The sequence below is a fragment of the Carassius carassius genome, chromosome 33 (assembly GCF_963082965.1).
Source record: "Carassius carassius chromosome 33, fCarCar2.1, whole genome shotgun sequence".
NCBI lineage: Eukaryota > Metazoa > Chordata > Actinopteri > Cypriniformes > Cyprinidae > Carassius > Carassius carassius.
Window position 1 is genome coordinate 19,514,644 of NC_081787.1, and position 16,022 is coordinate 19,530,665.

Below are 16,022 nucleotides of genomic sequence, written 5' to 3' on the forward strand. Positions count from 1 at the left end.
ACACACACACACACTTCACGTGGAGTTCGGCTTATGGGAAGCGCTACAGCAGGTTGTTTTTAAACACAGATTATGATCTAAGCGAAGCCAGGTTTGGATACTGTCCTGACTGTGCGTGAGAAAATGTACCCCGAAGGAAAGAAACAACACACATGATCCTGTTAAGATCACTTATGTTTCTCTGAGACACCAATAAGATTAAATGGAGACTTCTAAAAAGCTCTGTCCTGCTTCTCAGTTGTTTATCCTGAGAAAAAGACCCTCATTTATAAGCTCTTCCACTGAATGTTTATGAAGTCTCACTGCTGCATCAGACTGAATTTTCACCCTCTGTGCTGCTTTGACAGAGATGGTGAAACTGTGAGAAAGGATGTGACACTTGAGCTGGTGTGTGTGAGGTGGCCACCTGCTCCTCTGACATTTAATTCATTATGATGCAGGTGCAAAAGCTCCTTCACAAAAAATATCTCTCTCATTTATTATGTTTGCTTCCTTTTTTTTCTTCCTTCTTCACTTTCTTAATTCTGTAACAATTTGATATTTTATTGTGCCTTGAGATGCTTATGTGCTTTCTTTATTTAAATATATATATATATATATATATATATATATATATATATATATATATATATATAAGGGCTGGTAATTTAACGCGTTAATTAGATTAATTAATTGTGGAGAAAAATAATGCATTAAAATCATTATGCATTTAACACCCTGCCCCAGACCTATGTATTTCATACAGTCTGATGACTAATATGAGGCAGAGCAACAACTTACTGCTTGATGGAGCCTAGAAAATGTCCCTAAAATTCAAGATATGGGGCAAAATGCCCCTGTTTGAAATTTTGTCTCATATTTACATCACATAGTTAAGAAATAACACAGCAGTGCAAACGTGATACTCATCTTGATACAACAGTTCATTAAGAAGTTAATATTGTGTTACTTTAAACACAATGTTGTCTGTTTTGCTCAATTTTACCAACCAAAATATGAAGACGAATCAGAACTGTTGATCCCCGAGCAACCCACAGCGGCATTTCATTTCTTAATCCACGTTTTGAACGAATTGGGTGAACCATTTGGCGCGTTGAACCATTGGCTATAGTAGTGTTGGCATTGAAGCAGCACTGCACAGACCGATCGGTGTATGACATTAAAGTACCGCGAGAGCGATTCAGAAGCACAAGGAGTCGTCTGCTCTATGAGTCAATGATTCATGAACCATGAATCAGCCATTTGAACTAATGAAACTAATAAATGACTCGATGACTTAATCATTAAGACATTTACCACCACCTACTGGTAGTTTATTATTTAGAGTATCATTTCATTAAAGAAATAATTTCATATTTGCATAGTAATAATAACAAAATTAAGAAAATAAATTATTAAAGTTAAAGTTCACCCAACCAAAAATGACAATTCTGTTATCATGTACTCACATGGTCCAAAAGAGTATATGTAATACATTTTATCAAACAAAATATTTCTTGCTGAACCTAACCGTTTCGGTAACACTTTACTTGAAGGGGTGTGCATAAGACTGACATGACACCATCATAATCATGACATAACACATGTCATGAATATGAAGGAGGTTTTATGCATGTTTATGACAAATGTCATTAAGTGTCATTCGCTCAATTATGACATTTTTAATGCAAACATTACATTGTTTGAGATGTCTTTGTTATGACAACTTGACTTTACTAAGACAACACAACCTGTCATAAATATGTCATAAACATGACATAGCAGATTAATTATCAAACACTTAGCTTTATGGGTTAACATTTCATTAAACTGTCATGTGGTTGGTTTTGACATTGGCTGTCATGAAGCCATTATAACATTTTAATGACAAATTAAATTTGTACCACTGTAGTTGAGGTCAAGAAAAACATTCATGACACAGTTATAATGGCCTCATGACAGCCAATGTCAAAACCAATCACATGACAGTTTAATGTAATGTTAACCCATAAAGCTAGTGGTTTCTTAAAGGGATAGTTCGCCCAAAAATGAAAATTCTGTTCTCATTTACTCACCCTCAAGTTGTTTCAAACCTGTATGAGTTTCTTTTTTCTGCTGAACACAAAAGAAGATATTTTGAAAAATTTCGGTAACCAAACAGTTGATGGACCCCATTGACTTCCATAGTATTTTTTTTTCCTACTATGGAAGTCAATGGGGTCCATCAACTGTTTGGTTACCGACATTTTTCAAAATATCTTCTTTTGTGTTCAGCAGAAAAAAAAAAAAATCATACAGGTTTGAAACAACTTGAGGGTGAGTAAATGATGACAGAATTTTCATTTTTTGGCGAACTATCCCTTTAAATTTGATAGTTAATCTGCTATGTCATGTTTATGACATATTTATGACAATTTATGTTGTCTTGGTAATGTCAAGTTGTAATGACAAAGACACTGACAGGTTATGATGTATTGGTTTATGTCAAGTTGTCATAACAAAGACATCTCTAACAATGTCATATTTGCATTAAAAATGTCATAATTGCGCGAATGACACTTAATGACAGTTGTCATAAACATGCATAAGACCTCCTTCACATTTATGACATCTGTCATGTCATGATTATGATGGTGTCATGTCAGTCTTATGCACACCCCTTCAAGTAAAGTGTTACCACCGTTTCTCATACACAAACTCACACTGACACAAGCTGATAATATTTATTCTCATTTTGAACTGAAAGTTACTGACATTATCTCACACACATAGTACCAACTATACATAAAACACATAAAACTATTTAAAAAAAACCTAACTAGATAGCATTCAAGACAATATAATCGCACTACTGTTGTTTCAAAGGTTCATTTTTGGCTATATTCTATGGCAATATATATTGCATGTATCCTTGACAGAAGTCAATCCCAGAATGCACTGCAGTCAGTGCTGTGATAAAAGATGGCGTACAGCCAAAGACATGTTTCTCAAATTCTGAAAAATAGAAATAGTTCCATCTAATTAAAGGTGGAGTATTCATGCAATATTAGCGTCTGCTATGTATTTTGATATTTGTTATGCTGAGTTAATGTTAAAATTACTGCAACTCTGAGATTCTGTTCCTCATCCTCTCATGTTCATTAAAGCTACATTTATTTGATCAAAAATACAGTAAAAACACTGATATTGTAATATTTATTAGTACCGATTAAAATAATTGTTTTCTATGTGAATATATTTTCAAATGTAATTTATTCATGTGATGCAAAGCTGAATTTTTAGCATCATTACTCCAGTCTTCAGTGTCACATGATCCTTCAGTGGTCTCCTAAGATCAGTGGTAACTAGATTTCAATCATTTATATATATTTTACTCAAATACATTAATCAGCTGATGAGTCAAGAACAGTCTTTAATCAAACTTTTGTGAAATGGTACAAGATAGACATGTTAACAGAATAACTAATGCGATCATGAGGAGATACTATTCATTGTATAAAAATAAAAAAAAGATTAAAAAGCAACACGTTGTTTTATGTGTAACACTAAAGATTTTTTGCATTTTTTACATTTAAATATGTATATTTTCTCAACACAGACAAACAAGCTGCTTACACTGGGCCATGTGGCTCGGGGGTTGCTAGCTACTGTAGCCACACCTATATTAGGTTGTTCATGTTAATTTGTTATCAATAACCTAGAGATAAAATGCATGTAAGTTTAAATTCACAGTCATCTAAACTTTAGACAGCAGAAGAAAAATAGCAACTTTCATATCTCAAAAGTTTATAACTTGAACCAAGTTCAAGACAAAGACCTGAACTGTTTTTAGTAGCAAACAATTATCATATTTACACCACCCTGGACACTATTATATTACATATAGCATTTTTAGCTTAGGAACACGTTAACATCGAACTCTATCTGGATAAATTATAAGTTGATTCTGTCTTTTTTATTGAATCAATGACAATCAAGTTTTTTTTTAAAAAAATTTTTTATTGCTTATTATGTCTTCACATTAGGAGAGTAACATAATAATGAATAAAACCGATTTCACAAGAAAATAGGCAGAGAATGGCAGGCAAGATAGTGTGAGATTGCATGTCAACATCATTGCCCTAGTTACACAGACTCAGCTGATATCTTTTTTAATGTCTTTTAGCAAGTCTGCCCATGAATCACAAGTGATAAATCACTGAATGGATGTTTCCCGCCTTTGTGTATAATTCCAAATCTAAATCAGTCACTTGTAAGGTTCCGTTTTAGTCACATTTTAGTCAGGCAGCTGTGTATAAAGACTAGACAGCATGGCAGCACACTGGATCCTGCAACAAAGATACTGTGTGTGCATTCTTCCACACACACACACACACACACACACAGTCATTCTGCAGTGCTGACTTCTCTCTTTTTGCAGCAGAAACAGCTGATAAAAGCCCAGTGGGAGAACCTCACAGTCCTGCAGCACATAATTATGTGAAAGGAGAAGGAGAGAGAGAGATCTGGTGGTTGGTTCTGGCAGGGCAGAGAGCCATCAGGGACTAAGGGGATGTTGTCAGGGCAGAAGGGCAGATTGTGTGTGTTTGTGTGTGTTTGTGTGTGTGTGTGTGTGTGTGTGTGTGTGTGTGTGTGTGTGTGTGTGTGTGTGTGTGTGTGTGGTTTGGCTTGAAGACAAATGAGTGTAAATGGCAGAACAGAGCAGTGCAGAGACAAACAGACTCTCCACCAACAGAAAGCACCAGATGTGATATGAATAATGAATTAACAATGTAACTTCCCCAATCACATTGTTGTGTTGTGAACTATGACTTTTACTTGTAGTTAGTGATTTAAACAAACCCATTACACATTCAATGAAAATAACTGACATGTTTCTTGAGCAGCAAATCAGCGTATTAGAATTTCTGATTTCTGAAGGATCATGGGACTCTGAAGACTGGAGTAGTGATGTTGAAAATTCAGCTTTAAAATATGTTAAAAAAGAAAACAGTTATTTTAAATTGAAATATTTCACAATATTACAGCTTTTTTGATCAAATCAGTGCAGCCTTGGTGAACATAAGAGACTTTGTCTTTCAAAAACATATTTAAAAAAAATCTGATCCAGAATTTTCATTTCAGTTTTATCACTACAACTTTTTCTTAGAAGTTATAGAGCAGACCTGTCAACCAGTATGTATTTGTGTAGCAGGTATGCATTTTGACCTGAAAGTACACTGGTACGATATGTGTCGCTCTAAACTATGCAAAAACCTGATTACGCCGTTGTCCATATGCAGCACTCAAATCAAACAACAGCAAAAGAAGAAGAGTTTGGCCAATCAGAGTGTGTATACCCGAGATGGCTTGAAGAACATAGATAAATAATACATTGTAACAGTCAAGTGTGTCTTACTGTCTTTGTTTTATCATTCAAAACGTTTATATCTTCTTTTTATTCAGTTACAGCGACAGTTGGATGTCTTTGTCCATATTAGGGATTTCCTGGAACATCAGGAGCTTCTACCAAAATGAATAAAACAGACAGATGTGTTTATTGTGCTAAATAATGGCCAATCCATAAAAATAATACTTCTCTCAAAACAATTTTGTAGAGATATGATGCTCCATGTTTTTCTACAGTGTACAGAAGAAGTGTACGGTTTACTATTTTTTTCTAAATAGCATTTTAAATTGCAATTAAATACTCTGATGTGCTGTCACATTAATGGTATTTTAAAGATTGTTCCAAGGTTGGCAGGTCTGTGAGAGGTGTGTTATTTCTCATTGATCAGACTTTGCCTTTAAGAATATAAAACAGACGTTGACTTACATTAAAGGTACTGTTCAGCGTGCATGAAACTAGAGTTTTATTTTATTGCTTACACGCACATGTGTGTGTTTGTATGTGTTTATTTGTAGGAGGCCCAGCAGACGGTCAGCTTTTTCCTGGAGATCAAATCCTAAAAGTGAACAATAAAGCCATAGAAGATCTTTCGCCTGAAAACGCGGAGCAGATGATTAGGTAATTGATCAGATTAGAGGAACACAGCTAAAATAACTTTGCTGAGTTGATATTGCTTGCTTGTTTCTTGCCCCACTTATAAATATGATGATGGCATGACCTCATGATTTGGTAGTGTCATTTTTTTCATATATTATGTTCTGACCTCAGGGATTGCCAGGACTCTGTAACCATGACCATCCTCAGAAATATGGCGGTGTGTACTTTTCTTCCAGTTCATTGTTGAGTCAAATAGTGGTAGGGTTGGGGGAGGGGGTGTTGTTCTGTTAATGGTTTTAGACTTTCCCCATTCTTTCACCAGTTCAAGTCAATTCTTATGGAATGCCAAAGCTGACAATTTTAAAAATAAATAAATACATAAATAAATATAAAAATAAACGAAAATAAGAATAAATAAATACATAAATATATAAATAAATATACATAGAAAAGCAAAAAACGAAAATAAATAATTATTTATACATTTATTTCCATATTTATGTATATATTTATTTTTTCCATATTTATTTATTTATTCTTTTATTTATTTATACATTTATTCATTTCTACATTTATTTATTTATACATTTAATTATTTTTACATGTATTTATTTATACATTTATTTATTTATACATTTATTTATTTCTTCATTTATTTCTTCCTACATTTCTTCCTGCGTAGGGTAATGAGGAGGGCGTGGTTTACCTCAGACATAGCAATCGAGCTCAGAGTAAGCGAAGGCGAAGGGTTGAGGCCACAGTGACGCCTATTGTGTGGCGAAATACAATTAGTATAGCTCACTGACGTTGATACGGTCTGTGACTGCGAGGTATATGGTCAAAATCCTAAATCTTACTGTGTGACATGGATAGGCTACTCTTTATTCCGGACATGGCCGTAGAACATCGTTTGGTCTGGATTTGTAAAATGTCCTGGGCTAACAAACATGAAACAGGGACTCTGCATTGCTTAATTTGTAAATTGCAAGGTCCCGGAACAAAGCGGGGTAACGGATGCCGGATGCATGTGATTACAGGAGGGAGAGGTGACGGAGCACTTGCGCAATCACATTGGTCAGCAGTTTGTGTGATTGACTGCATGCATCAGTTGCTTTTAGGGTCTGTATGTTCATGAATAACATGGAAATTCCATGCATTTTTAAAACAACAATTTCCAGGCCTAAAAACGTTTTGAAAAAGTTGTGGAATTTTATTTTACAAATCTCTGTATAGAGTCCTAAATTTCGATGGGGGACTGTGTAGTTATGTCGCATGGTTTTAATAATTCTCGCAGCTTTCAAGTTTAAAATGAGAAAAATTCCTGCATTTATTCAACATAGCTTGTAGGTTTGAATAATAAAATGAATCCACGCAAAATGTAAGATTAAATAATTCATTCGAAACCAGTCTTCGAATCCATGAACTCTCTCGCGTGCTTCTCATCAGCGCATCTTGTCTGCACAGTGACCTGCAGCACGCGCCGACACAAGATTTCACTCGCATCTCGGGACAACTGACAGAACAGTCACTTGACTAATCGGGTCATTGTTGCATTGTCACAAAAATGTATAATTTGTACACATTTTTAAGTATTTTAAGCCATATGATACTCGCGCGCTCCGAAGGCTGTATTATGTGCCCCTCACAGTCACAACCAAAGTTCACGTGTATAAAGCCGCCTCGCGAGTAGCCTATTATATGAGTTATTTTTCGTAGTTTGTTGAGCTTAAGCAATCAAATACACACAATATGATGTCTGTTGTGGGTGTTGACAAACAAAACAATTTCATGGCACACTCTACTTAAACACATGGGGAAAATCAATAATTAAACAACACTGTGTCGTCAGTGTTGGTATTGTATCGGACACTTGCACTTAACATGAGGCTATATGAAAAACAAGCTCAAATGGAGTAAACAGGTTTTTGCTGGCGAATGAGGAGATCGCATCTGAGGCAAGTGCATCGCATTAAACGCTTTCATCAACTCTTACAGGTTCTATAATGTTTATTGTTGCTGCCATAGTTTGACCAAACTCCCCGCCACAATCATTCCCTTTAAATAGACTCCATAATGGTTTGCCAGCTGATGATGATGATGATAACAATAGTCTAATAATAATAATAATAATAATAATAATAATAAAAAGAAAGAATAATAATACAAATTAAAAAGTTATGTAGGCTACTAGCTATTTTTTAGTTACGTTTTTGGCCTACAGAAATTTTTACAAAATTTTACAATAAATAGCTTCGATATTTGATCACTATGGTTGGTTACAAAGACTTTACTATTCTGAAAATAATAACAAACCTGGAGATACAAACCTGTAAATATTCAATCGACTTTTCTTAAATTCAAAACAAAATATTAATGCATTCGTAATTTCCATTTCTGAATAGTTGCTATATGGTCACGCAGGTTTGCGCATTAAACTCGTGTCCCCGAAAAATAGTCTATCAACAATTATGTTGTTTCCCTGAACATGACCCCTCTCTGCCAACTTTTTGAACATTTGGTCATTTATTTATTATTATTATTATTATTTAAATAACGCATAGGCCTAAATAGAAATGATCAGAAACAAATCCAAAGCTGATCCGCTTCAACACGTCGAGTTGTTTTTGATTCGGTGTATTTTAAGGAATCAAACGAGTGGATTGAACGCACGCATTAAGACAGTGTCTTTCTGCTACCTGGTGTCTGTTTTAGTTTCATATTAAACGTAGGTCTATCACTTCATTGATTCCATCATGTCATATTTATGTCTTCAAAATGTAAAACACTTCATAATATTTCTATGCACTTGTAGGCTAATTGCTGTGTAAATGCATTAAGATCTCTTCTGTATTGATGGCTCTGATAAAGCTCTGGTTGGATTTTAGTGGTTGGCTAACTGCCCTACAGTCTTATCCTCTAACTGAATTTATCGATGTGGATTAACGTGACGTTCATACATTTAATAAGGTTGCCCCTGGACATGAGTTTATGGAGGTAGGCTAAAGATTACCACTGCTTAATAGAATTTAAAAAAATGTTCAAAAGCATTGGGCCCGGTTCCCCAAAACGTTCTTATCGCTAAGTAGTTCTTAACCTATTCCTTAACCTCTCTCTTAACCTTATGGCACGGTCCCCGACACGTTCGTACGCTAAGTATATCTTCTGTAAGTCACACTTTCGTAAGGTTGGTCCGGACCATTCGTAGCTCTCTCTTAGCATTGTTTGAGCTCATGACGCTACTGTACAGCAGTCTTTAGAAACCAGCGCAGCGAAGTACAAGTCAAACTATGGTACGTTGACAGTTTTGTGGCTCAACAATGATTTTCTGTTATTTTTTAAGACTCCTAATAAATTATGTTCGCAATGGATACAGGCCTATTTATGAAGTTGACTTTATGTGGTTACAGAACTAATAAGGTGGTAATTAGCCTAGGCTTTTTCGTAATGTAATTAAAGTGAATTGACAATCAATTTTTGATAATTAAAATCTGGCAAACAATATGGCTCTAAATGGCTAAGATCTATAAATGGGTAATCATGGTGGTGTCCAGTAAGCGACCAACTATAGCAGCAAACCAACGTGTCCTTGTATTGAATCAAAGACGGAGCCGGACGCGGAGCCGGACTTGGAGCCGTTTAGTCCATGTCAATTTTTTTTTTTTTGCAAAACTTAAGCCCTTTTGACATTTTGCCTGACGTGGCTATATTAAAAAAAATTCGCCTCCCAAGACAGCTCATTATGGAGCTGCTAGACCTTCTCAGACCTGCGCTTGCCAGGCTAAAGCAGCGGAATTTTGCTTTAAGCCCTGAAGCCCAGCGCTACTTTTTTTCTTTTTCTTTTTTGCTACAGGGAAATTCATCGAGGTCATGGGAGAGGGCTACGGCCTAATCAAGACCTCGTCTCCAACACCCTTCTGCGCCGTGCCGGGGATTGCATCCTGGTGGATGGCACACTCATCCCTATCGCCAATCCATCAGTGATTGATCAGGCGTGCTACTCATCGCGAAAGGGAGACGCGGCCATAAACGTGCAGGTTATAGTGGACCATAGGGGTGTGATCTCTGATCTGGTGGTCAGCAAAACTTCAAGTTCCTCTGACGAGAGGCTTTGTGCCCTTTTTTTACGTTGCTTCCCCAGCATATTCTGTATCTAACTCTCTCTCTCTCTCTCTCTGTTCATTGTAGATAGGTTGCTTTTTATTAAAAACATAAACCAATGGCAATCAATACCGCATTAAACAGAAGTAACTGCAGCGGCTTGCCAATCAATTCTGATTGTAAAGTACCTTAGCATTAATATAAAAGTGTATTATATAATTTTTTTTAAAGTCGTTAAACCCATGTCAAGAAGCGGCACAAGTGGCACAATGGGATAAGGAGGGTGGATGATTAGCGAGGGATACCCGGTTCGTCTAACCGTCACAACATATCGTGTGAACATATTACCGACCATTTGATAATTTAATTTATAGTCTATATTTTACTGATAACTTAAACTACGTTAAAATAAATGTTACTGTAATAATTTGAGGAATGTTTCATTTGCATAGAACGTGTTGTCTTTCTTAACGCTGTATTGCACCTTCGCGTGAAGTGGAAAATCGATTCATGAGCAATCGATGCCAACTAATTCAGCACCCTGACTTTGGACAGCGCTCTTGTAACGTCGGACGTAAGAGGCAGCGTGCTAAGAAGCTTCCTAAGGGACACTTCGGGGAACACACTTAGAAACATCAACAACTTTGGTAAGATATATCTTTCGATGTCTTCTTAGCGCGCTAAGAGTGAACGTTATCGGGGAACCGGGCCCTGGTCAGTATGCTTGCGTCGTCTTCACTGTAGCCTAAATCTGCCCTGCTTCCTTTCCGTGAGTTCTGACCGAAAAATGGAAAATATCAAGCGCTTCAGTCTCAGAGTCCCAGGGCTTAATTTGTGCCGCAACACGCCGGATCCGGAACCTCCGAAATCCGATCCGGCACCTCATTTTGGCGGATCCCCCTCCTCCAGGGACGGCGTTTCCATATGGCAGACAGAGAATAACCAGATGTGCCGTAAAAAACTATCTAAAATTCATATCTCTATTATAATTCGTTATTATTATTTATTTTCTTTACTCAAACACTATGTCTGTAAAGGCTAATGTTTTTGTGTGTTTGAAGACTGGTTTTTCGCAAGCCAATATAGCCTACTTTTGTACGTTTTAAATGTCCTGTGCATAAGCGCTTAATCGTTTATATCATGAGATTTTGGCCAAGTGAATTAAACAACAAGAAAAACAAATCGCCCATATAGCAACAATAAACGTTATAGAACCTGTAAGAGTTGATGAAAGCGTTTAATGCGATGCACTTGCCTCAGATGCGATCTCCTCATTCGCCAGCAAAAACCTGTTTACTCCATTTGAGCTTGTTTTTCATATAGCCTCATGTTAAGTGCAAGTGTCCGATACAATAACAACACTGACGACACAGTGTCGTTTAATTATTGATTTTTTTTCCCCTTTTCTTTATTTTTTTCCCCATGTGTTTAAGTAGAGTGTGCCATGAAATTGTTTTGTTTGTCAACACCCACAACAGACATCATATTGTGTGTATTTGATTGCTTAAGCTCAACTACAAACTACGAAAAATAACTCATATAATAGGCTACTCGCGAGGCGGCTTTATACACGTGAACTTTGGTTGTGACTGTGAGGGGCACATAATACAGCCTTCGGAGCGCGCGAGTATCATATGGCTTAAAATACTTAAAAATGTGTGCAAATTATACATTTTTGTGACAATGCAACAATGACCCGATTAGTCAAGTGACTGTTCTGTCAGTTGTCCCGAGATGCGAGTGAAATCTTGTGTCGGTGCGTGCTGCAGGTCACTGTGCAGACAAGATGCGCTGATGAGAAGCACGCGAGAGAGTTCATGGATTCGAAGACTGGTTTCGAATGAATTATTTAATCTTACATTTTGCGTGGATTCATTTTATTATTCAAACCTACAAGCTATGTTGAATAAATGCAGGAATTTTTCTCATTTTAAACTTGAAAGCTGCGAGAATTATTAAAACCATGCGACATAACTACACAGTCCCCCACCGAAATTTAGGACTCTATACAGAGATTTGTAAAATAAAATTCCACAACTTTTTCAAAACGTTTTTAGGCCTGGAAATTGTTGTTTTAAAATTGCATGGCATTTACATGTTATTCATGAACATACAGACCCTAAAAGCAACTGATGCATGCAGTCAATCACTTAAACTGCTGACCAATGTGATTGCGCAAGTGCTCCGTCACCTCTCCCTCCTGTAATCACATGCATCCGGCATCCGTTACCCCGCTTTGTTCCGGGACCTTGCAATTTACAAATTAAGCAATGCAGAGTCCCTGTTTCATGTTTGTTAGCCCAGGACATTTTACAAATCCAGACCAAACGATGTTCTACGGCCATGTCCGGAATAAAGAGTAGCCTATCCATGTCACACAGTAAGATTTAGGATTTTGACCATATACCTCGCAGTCACAGACCGTATCAACGTCAGTGAGCTATACTAATTGTATTTCGCCACACAATAGGCGTCACTGTGGCGTCAACCCTTCGCCTTCGCTTACTCTGAGCTCGATTGCTATGTCTGAGGTAAACCACGCCCTCCTCATTACCCTACGCAGGAAGAAATGTAGGAAGAAATAAATGAAGAAATAAATAAATGTATAAATAAATACATGTAAAAATAAATAAATGTATAAATAAATAAATGTTGACATGAATAAATGTATAAATAAATAAAAGAATAAATAAATAAATATGGAAAAAAATAAATATATACATAAATATGGAAATAAATGTATAAATAATTATTTATTTTCGTTTTTTTGCTTTTCTATGTATATTTATTTATATATTTATGTATTTATTTATTCTTATTTTCATTTATTTTTATATTTATTTAAGTATTTATTTATTTTTAAAATTGTCAGCTTTGGCATTCCATAAATTCTAGTCACAATTATTTATATAGCAGTTTATACAATACAGATTGTTTCAAATCAGCTTTACAGTGATGAACAAAAAAATTTCAATTATGAAATGACTTAAATTTCATCCTTAAAGCAACTCTACAGAAGACCATAGCGTCATTGTCCAGCTCAGAATTTATAGAAATGATTTTTTCTCGTTTTCAGAATCCTAAGTCTTCATTCATAACAGCAGAGAAGAGAGCCCGTCTGAGAAGAAACCCCATTAAAGTGCGCTTTGCAGAGGAGGTGGTCGTCAACGGACACACTCAGGTAAAGCCACACACACAGTCAACTCTCACACTAACCCTGGTCAGGATTACACTTGGACCAAAAAGGGTATGACGCAGCCTGGTTAATAGTTTTGTACTAACCAGCCATGACCATGAGCAGTGGTGCATGACAATACATTTGCTGATGATATATTTGTTTTCATCAAAACATGATGATATGCTGCTTACACAAGCCTTGTTTCATTGACTGTTTCCAGGGAAACTCTCTTTTCTTCCTTCCCAACGTTTTGAAGGTGTACCTGGAGAACGGCCAGACCAAAGCCTTCAAATTTCACAAGACCACCACTGTCAAGGTTTTAGATTGCGGTTTTCTTTTTTTTATTCTTCTGCACTCTACATCAGCTTTAGCTTCAACTTTAGTACTATGGTGTCCAGCGATACTGCAGGAAATCCATCAGTTTTTGTTTGATGTTAATCTTATTTTTGTGAGAGTGTGGTGTGAGGTATTAGTGTTTAGACGGTGTGGTATTAAAGTTGTCTCCGTGTGCAGGATATCGTGTTGACTCTGAAAGAGAAGCTGTCCATTCGATGTATTGAGCATTTTGCACTGGTGCTAGAACAGCAACATAACATCACCAAGCTTCTGCTGCTGCACGAGGAGGAGCTCATACAAAAGGTAACATGCTAGCTAACTAAAAGTAGTAATGCTATTAACTTGAATATATTTATTTGAGTACAAACTGTAGTTCAGCTACATTTAAAATAAAGCTACATGTTAAAAAGCAAACGTTTCCAACATTAAACAGAGCATAGCATGTCAGTTACTTAAAGGGTCTTTACTACTGTATTCTTCTGGAATATAAGTCAAGTTTTTTTAATCATCTGAAACCTGCTGCAACCAAGTGTGAGGAGAAATAAAATACATTTATAGAGTGTAGAATGTTTGGAAACATTTAAAAGACCAGTATTTTACGATATTTCTGAATGTACCGTATTTTTCTGACTATAAGTCGCATCAGTCCAAAAATACGTCATGACAAGGGAAAAAAACATATATAAGTCGCACTGGACTATAAGTAGCATTTATTTAGAACCAAGAACCAAGAGAAGACATTACCGTCTCCGGCCGCGAGAGGGCGCTCTATGTTTTCAGTGTAGACAACAGGAGCACTGAGCAGCATAGAGCGCCCTCTCGCGGTACCTAGACGGTAATGTTTTAACTTGATTCATTTCTCTTCGTTCATGTCAAATTAATTTTGATAAATAAGTCGCACCTGACTATAAGTCGCAGGACCAGCCAAACTATGAAAAAAAGTGTGACTTATAGTCCGGAAAATACGGTAATAACAAAATGTGATTCAGATGATGCATCTTATCTGTGTTTTTCTTTCTCTCAACGATGCAATTTTGACAGTCAGGTGTGACTTATTTTCCTGAAAATATAGTAGTTCAGTTGTGAGTAGCTTGCAACTTGCTAGGCAAGTGGTAACACATAAAGAAAGATGCAATTCTTCTTTCTTACACCTACTGTATATAACTATGTATAACTATAAATTCTAAAACATATCTACTTGGACTACAGCCTCGACTGGAGTTTGTAATAAAGGGCTCTATCATGTTGCTGCTCTTTCAGGTGGTACAGAAGAAGGATTCCCATGACTACAGGTGTCTGTTCAGAGTCTGTTTCATTCCCAGAGACCCAGTGGACCTCCTGCAGGATGATCCTGTAGCCTTTGAGTACCTCTTTCAGCAGGTAACACATGTTATTATGTAGCGCTAAAAACAAAGTGGTGTAGAGGTAAAGCAAAGCTTCCAGGCTGCTGGGTGTATCAGTGTTATAAACTGTCATTAAATAAGGTATTATTACAGTTTATCAATATTATGAATTAGTGTTTATTTTAATATATCCCATTTTATCCCATGTTTAGTTGTAATTTTGTTGGGTGTTTTTGTCATTTTTTTCCCCTATTTTTCACAATTTATAAATCAATTCAAATTTTGTTACTTTAGTACATTAAGTAGTGTCAAAAAATGTTGCCTTTGGCAACTAGCTGAAAAAAAAAAGGTTAAATGTTATTGTTTTAAGATTTGAATTTCAGTTAATGTTTATTTAATTTCAAGTAAGGAAAATGTTTTATATGGTTTTAGTTGACTATCGTAACCCTGTTGTGTATGTGTGTGTAGAGTGTGGGAGATGTGTTACAGGAACGCTACGCTGTAGAGATGAAATGTAATACAGCTCTGAGACTAGCTGTTTTGCACATGCACGAGAAACTGGCAAGCTGTGGACAGACGACGAAAGCATCTGTTAAGAGCATTGTGTAAGAGTGCACACAAACACTCAAAAATACTCATGCTACATGAGAAATGATACATTTAGTGTGTGTGTGTGTGTGTGTGTGTGTGTTAGCAAGGAGTTTGGTTTGGAGAGCTTCATCTCTCCCACTCTGCTGAGAAACATGAGAGACAAAGACCTGCGGAAAGCTCTCAACCACCACATGAAGAAGATCCAGTCGCTGCTAGAACCACGACAGAAGGTGTGTAGGTCTTTTACATTTTCAGACAATAAGTATCTTTCAGAAAACGGTTAACTCTATGTTCTTATAAACAGAAACTGCACAGTTTAAACTGTACACTGCCTACTAAGGTTTTAAAAATGTATGTGAAATTGTATGCATAGTATGCTACATTGTTGTCACATTACCTGGCTACATTGCATTATTGATTCAGCCATGTTACAAATAATGGCTGATATAGAATGCATTAGTGCCTAATCAATTTTCAGCAGTGTTGAACCAACTGTTGCACTCTATTACTC

General features: G+C 36.3%; 1 protein-coding gene across 1 annotated transcript in view; it reads left to right on the plus strand.

The window, feature by feature from the left end:
* Nucleotides 1-16,022, plus strand: part of LOC132113922 (FERM and PDZ domain-containing protein 4-like) — a 45,885-nt gene that overhangs the window by 19,862 nt on the left and 10,001 nt on the right. The window contains exons 5-12 of the mRNA XM_059521980.1: nt 5,884-5,986; nt 6,137-6,182; nt 13,140-13,244; nt 13,462-13,557; nt 13,755-13,880; nt 14,838-14,957; nt 15,389-15,525; nt 15,615-15,741. Of these exons, the coding sequence (XP_059377963.1) occupies nt 5,884-5,986; nt 6,137-6,182; nt 13,140-13,244; nt 13,462-13,557; nt 13,755-13,880; nt 14,838-14,957; nt 15,389-15,525; nt 15,615-15,741 (860 nt within the window). The remainder of the gene's footprint in view (nt 1-5,883; nt 5,987-6,136; nt 6,183-13,139; nt 13,245-13,461; nt 13,558-13,754; nt 13,881-14,837; nt 14,958-15,388; nt 15,526-15,614; nt 15,742-16,022) is intronic.